This window comes from Oculina patagonica, chromosome 6 (assembly GCF_052425735.1).
Source record: "Oculina patagonica isolate OP01 chromosome 6, crgOcupat, whole genome shotgun sequence".
Lineage (NCBI taxonomy): Eukaryota > Metazoa > Cnidaria > Anthozoa > Scleractinia > Oculinidae > Oculina > Oculina patagonica.
The window spans coordinates 9213977-9220109 of NC_135763.1; the positions used below are offsets into that span (position 1 = coordinate 9213977).

The 6133-nt window shown below is 39.0% G+C and overlaps 1 protein-coding gene across 1 annotated transcript; it reads left to right on the forward strand.

The window, feature by feature from the left end:
• Positions 1 to 272: 272 nt before the first annotated feature.
• On the forward strand, positions 273 to 6103 carry LOC144656290 (GPN-loop GTPase 2-like). The gene is made up of 5 exons (XM_078516522.1): positions 273 to 754; positions 2055 to 2211; positions 2811 to 2971; positions 5067 to 5203; positions 5777 to 6103. Exons 1-5 carry the CDS (start codon positions 362 to 364, stop codon positions 5826 to 5828), a joined length of 900 nt encoding a protein of 299 aa, XP_078372648.1. The 5' UTR covers positions 273 to 361; the 3' UTR covers positions 5829 to 6103.
• The last annotated feature ends 30 nt before the right edge of the window (positions 6104 to 6133 follow it).

The following is a 6133-nucleotide window of genomic DNA, read 5'->3' on the forward strand; positions in this document are numbered from 1 at the left end:
ATTCACACCGCTTTATTTACAGATAGAGAAGGGAGCAAGGTTATAAACGAATTTTTATCGAGATTAAAAACAAAATTGAATTAAGAGTGTTTTGTCACTGATTTCATATAAAGTGATTCATTTTGTTTTTCTTTTTTTTTAGGGGGGGGGGGGGGGGGGCTATATATATTCGCTTTTCTTAAATTCTAGCTGGTGGGTCACTTCACCAGTTGTCACTGCGCGTTAAGACGAGAAAGACTGGTGCCATTTTTACCGCGAGTGATCTGGGTTAAACAAAATGGCCGATGCAATGGAGTATTCGTGGAAAGATTCATTGCCTTCATTGAAGTGCTAATATTCCCCTTCACCGACTTTTCTTGGGATGTCTTCGTTTGGCCAGATTGTCATCGGCCCTCCTGGCTCTGGTAAAACCACATTTTGCGCTGGGATGTGCGAATTCTTAACAAGCTTGGGACGAAAAGTTGCGGTAGTGAACCTCGACCCAGCGAACGATACTCTGAGCTATAAATGTGCGGTAGACATCTCAACCCTTATTACTCTAAACGATGTCATGGAGAACCTCAAGCTGGGTCCAAACGGTGGGCTAATATACTGCATTGAATATCTGGAGAAAAATATTGACTGGCTGGAGAAAAAGCTGAAAGATTTGAAGGGCCATTACTTCTTGTTCGATTGTCCAGGACAGGTAGAACTTTATACTCATCACACATCTGTCAGAAATGTCGTCAGGCAGCTGGAAAAGTGGGACTTCAGAGTGAGTGAATGTTCCCGATTGATCATAGAATAAAGGTGTTCACCTTAATTACCAATTAAGAGTCAGTTATTAATAAAGATGATTATGTTCAACATGACACGAGCATGGGACAAAGAAAAATTCTGAGTCCCCGCAATGAGATTTTCAACATGACACGAGCATGGGACAAAAAAAAAATTCTGAGTCCCCGACGGGAATCTTTATTATTTACTACAAACTTGATGATTTCGACATTGCTGATCCTAGCAGTATGCAGGACGCGTGTCACATATCAGCCTACTAGTAAATGGCCCAGCTCACAACAAGTCTGACTCGTAGAGCTCTCAGTTGGTTAGAGTGCCCAACTGGTATATGGGAGGCTATGGGTTTGATTCCCATCGAGGACTCAGAATTTTTCTTTGTCCCATCCTCGTGCCATGTTGAACATCTCATCTTTATTATTTATTACCGAGCTTGAAATTTACCATCGTTATCATTTATTACAAACTTGATGATTTCGACATTGGTAATAAGGTAAAGTCTGCATTCAGACCTAGTGGCTTGTCAGACCAGTGCTTATCTCGGTTTCCATAGCATGGTGAAGTGACTGGGAGTATTACTATTCCTCCCTGAATGAGATGCTAGTCCATTGCAGGGTTACCCCCAGCATTAAATTTGCCGGCACACTTGAGTGGAGAGAAACATTATGAGAGTATAGTCTATTACCTGCACTGCTCTTGAAAAAATTCAGGCAGAGTTTGATTTTGTTTTGTTTGATTGAGTTTGATTGGATTTAGTGACCATGGAACTTACCAGGCACAAAATTACAAAGCAAACTACATTGTTGATCCACTTGCATGACTGTCAAATGCAGAGCAGTTCAACTTATTTCAAAGTCACACAGAGTCGTAAATTTTTTTACTCAATCATGTTTGTCATAGAACTCAATGGGACTGAATCCATAAATAAAAATTGATTTTCAACATGCCAAATGTCCAAATTTAGATGGTAGAGAAAATGGCGGAGGCTGACTACAGTACTGCTCAGTCTGAAGTAAGCGTCCAGTGCATACACACCTTATACGCAGATACGCATCCTTTAAGTGGTAGTGTTATTATCTGAACAGAGCAAATCTGGATGAATTCAATAAATTTCTTGGATGAAAGATTGCGTGGCAAACTTCATGACTTTTTTAAAGAGAAAAATTAACTCCAGTGCTTGGTGGCGAGTTTGCATAATCAGTCACTTCCCCTCGCAACATAATGAATACTGTTGCATGCTGAGAATGTTTAATAATGATGAATATTTTTCTTCCTAACAGCTTGCTGCAGTTCATCTTGTTGACTCACATCACTGCAGTGATCCTACAAAGTTCATTTCTGTTCTTCTCACATCGCTGTCTACTATGATTCATGTTGAGCTACCTCATGTCAATGTACTGTCCAAAATTGACTTGGTTGAACAGTTTGGAAAGCTAGGTAATCTTGTAACAACTGCTTTAAAATTAATTAGTAGAAACTCAGCTGTGCATTGGAAATCCGTGAATGTGATTGGTTCTCCCACTGCACGCGAAGACAGTCGCGGCCAGCTTTCGATGCTAGTGCACAGGTGGACGCAATCCTTTGAGTCTATTTGCTATGAACCGGGCCGTAGTCTAATTGCTAAATATAGATTTTTCTCTACCATGTCTTTGAATGCGGCTGTTGCAAAACTTCAATCTTAGGAAGCAGTAGTGCAGCCAATTGTCACTGGCCTTCTTGTAATCTAGAGGTTCTAGATGGATTTAATCTCAGTATACAGTTAACTCTCTCTAAGACAGACACCATCGGGACTGGCTCCAACTGTCCGTCTTAGAATGGTGTCTATCTTATAGAAAGTTTAGTGATGGTAGAATAACTGAAAAACGGCAGGGACGGGACCAACACCAGGTCTGTGTCCTTTGTGATTGGCTAGAGTGATTGCTTTGGTTTGGATTTTTAATATTTAATCTACAGGGTGTATTTATTTTATTATCAAAGACATAGATTTAATATTGTAAACTTTTTTTTCTATTTCTTATTTTCATTATTATTCTTAGCATTCAACCTAGACTTTTACACAGACGTTTTGGATCTGAATTTTCTATTGGACCACATCAAAGACAATCCATTTACACAGAAATACAAAAAGCTGAATGAAGCTTTGATTGGTTTAGTGGAGGATTATGGCTTGGTGTCTTTTAAAACACTGGACATTCAGGTACGTGTAATTATTTATTAAGGCCTATGCCACACAGCAATGGGATATTCTGAGGGCTGGGAAGTGCTGTGACATTTGTCACAACGATATAAAAAAAAAATGTGCAAAGCTAGGGAAAGCAGAGGACTTAAAGGGGCAGTGTCAACTGTTTCAGATGTTATCAAATGTATAGAAACTGTGACATTTTTAGGGTTCGAGACTAACGGTAGCCAACTAGCCAAAGGTTCTTAAATTTTTTTTTTTGGTTCGGTTTTTCTTTCTTCTTTCCCTTTTGGTTGTTAAAAAATTCGAAAAATTATTTTTTTTTTTTTTAATTAATTTTTCTTTTTTTTTTAAAATTTTTTTTTTTTTTTAAAATTTTCATTTCCCCCCCCCAAAAAAACAGTTATTTTAAATTTTGTCTCCGCCTTTGTATGGATGGGTGGCAACTCTTAACAGCTAGATATACAACACGTTTTTTACATAACTTTTAAATGCATTGTTTAAAAACATGCTATACTGCCATTACCAGGCTTTTCCACCAAACTTGCCAAAGTACATGTAATTTATTTTCATCCACTCTTTGTTTATTGTGTTGGTTTGGTGGTTTATCTGGTGAAGTTGATATTACTGTAAAAGCTCGATTAAGCCTGGGTGGCAGGGAGGGGGGGGGGGGCTTATATCGTTTTAGGACCTGTTAAAGGGGAGCTTAATGGAGAGGGTGGGTACTTAATAGCGACAGGTGCTTAATAGCGAGACGAGCAAGGGGGCTTGTTTCGGATCTAATTTAAAGATGATTTCCAGTCCGTACTGCGCAATCTCCGCCTGCAATGTTTGTGAGTCTCACAAACAGGAGAATGTTTACTAGCAAAAATAAAAATTCCGGAACAAAACTTACCTTTTTCTTCATTATTAACGCCAGATATCCTTGCAAAACAATAATAACGAGTAAAAGAAGCTCGACGGTATTTCAAACGGACGTTTTAGCTCATCGTGAATTCTTGAACGAAACGATCCGTAATGGCGAACTAAAAAACTTCATGTACGCTATCACCGAAGTGTAAAAAACAAAAATGAAAACAAACCCTGAGGCTACGCAGTACGGACTGGGAATCATCTTTAAGTTAGGGTACACATAAAAGAAATGGGATAAAAGAGTGGATGATACTAATAGAACGATTTGAAACTGATCTAAAATTCTAAAAGATGTTTAAAAGAACATCTTTTTAAACCTCTTTACATTTAAAAATGTATAAGAAAAACTAAATTCTCGGCAACTCTCTGTTGCCTTCAGAGTTAATCAGGTCACTTCATGCATCACTAGTTTTTTATATACCGCCGGTCTCCAGGGATGTTCCCAAGGTTAAATAGACTTAAGGAAAATGTACATGCTCGTTAACAGAATTTAAATGTCCTTGATAGAATGCAACGCTTCCAAGAAAAGGGGTTGTTGTCTATTGTTCACATTTCTCTCTAGAATTTCTTCGTGATCAGGATGAATGTTATGGTCTGTTGTCTCTGCGTGGTATCTACTGTAATTTCGCTTTCGTTATGTTTGATAACACAGTTTTAAAAACTAGCAACAATAATAAGTTAGTCACCTTCTGTCCTTGTTTATACATGTAATTAATTGTCATGGTTTACCATCTAGGGAGGAGGGGTTATTAGAGATGGGCCCTTAATAAAATGGGACACTTATGTCCAGGATTGAACGCAAGTATTGTTTAATGAGAACTTCATGTTTGACTGAGTTATTTGACATTTCCATATTACTTCGTATTTGACAGATTTTGGTGTGTTTTGGTAAACTTTTATAATTGAGGACACTTTGTGATGCCTGTCATGAGGAACGTGAATCTCATTGGCGTTCAATCCTGGACATATCTGAAATGGGAAGGGGAGACTTACTGGAGCTTCTTTCATGATATCCAAAAGTTGGGTAAAATTACGCCAGGAAGTACATATATATGTATATGTGTGTATCTGCCTACAGGGGACAAGGTCGTCAGCAGATTAGACAGTTTCCTGATCTATGACTACCTTGGTTCAAGTTTCACGTCAGTTGTTAGACGTACCCTGCTGGTTATAAATTAATTTTAAGCTACTTCTTTTTCAGTCCAAGGAAAGCATGCTTGAAGTGATGAGGTCAATTGATAGGGCTAATGGATACGTGTTTGGTGAACTCGAGGATAACAAGGGGAACTTTAGCCAACTAATGTCTTCAGCTGTAGGAACGGATTTTGAATTCTTCAGGTTAGTTTATCTACAGTATCGGAAACTCTCGCTGCTTTCATATAGAACATTGCCCTGTAAAATGAAATTGTCAATACTAAACAATTTGCAAGCGAGTGAGAAAAGGGCCGCTCGGACTTGACGGGCGCTCTTCTCCCTTCTGTTCGGCCCCATTCTCGCTGGTGCTCAAAGTTACGCAAAGAAAGAAAGAGAGACTGCTCAACTAAAGTAAATAACTGTAAGTAGAGCCTTTTAAGCCCAACTAGCTCCAGTTTTGTGCACTATGTCGCGGCTACTTCCCCTTGATGGGATGCTTGTCCATCGATGGTTACTCCCCAACATTTTGCTTCCCTCGACAATTCACCAGTGCCCATTTATACACCTGGTTGGAGAGAGACACTGTGATAGTAAAGTGCCTTGCCCAAAAACAGCAGGCAGTGACCCCAGCCATGGCTTGAACTCTGACCGCTCGATCCGGAGTTCAGCACACTAACCATTAAAGCAACGCACCTCCCTCAACTAAATAACTGCTCAACTACGTTGACTGTTTAAAGAAACAACGTTTACAATCTTGCGTTGTTTTATCTTTTGCAGAACTGCAGCGATTCAAGAGAAGTACATGGAGGATGATGACGAAAAGCGGTAATCAACATCGAAACGAAGAATCTGCAAAATGTCATTTCTCATCGTTTCTCTGACTAAAAACGTTTTCCAGAGTTTAGACTTCATAATGCAGCAAGCGGGCCCCATTTAGGATGTAATTTTGTAACAGTATATGTAAGATGAAGAGGAAAATGAGAATGCTAAAAAAATTGTGGAAGTATTCGCAGTCCTCATAGTGAGGTTGAGCAGCACGTCTTTTGGCTATCACAAACAACGTTAACTTGCATTATTAAATGTTTGACTACTCCGTGGCCATAATACTTGTGCAGTTCAATTATATGGTCTTAA

Excerpts from the sequence above, each read along its gene's own strand:
- LOC144656290 (XM_078516522.1), top strand. The coding sequence starts at position 362 with ATGTCTTCGTTTGGCCAGATTGTCATCGGCCCTCCTGGCTCTGGTAAA. Across the intron at positions 2,212-2,810 it reads TGAACAGTTTGGAAAGCTAG|CATTCAACCTAGACTTTTAC; the intron begins GTAATCTTGTAA and ends TATTATTCTTAG. Across the intron at positions 5,204-5,776 it reads ACGGATTTTGAATTCTTCAG|AACTGCAGCGATTCAAGAGA; the intron begins GTTAGTTTATCT and ends TATCTTTTGCAG.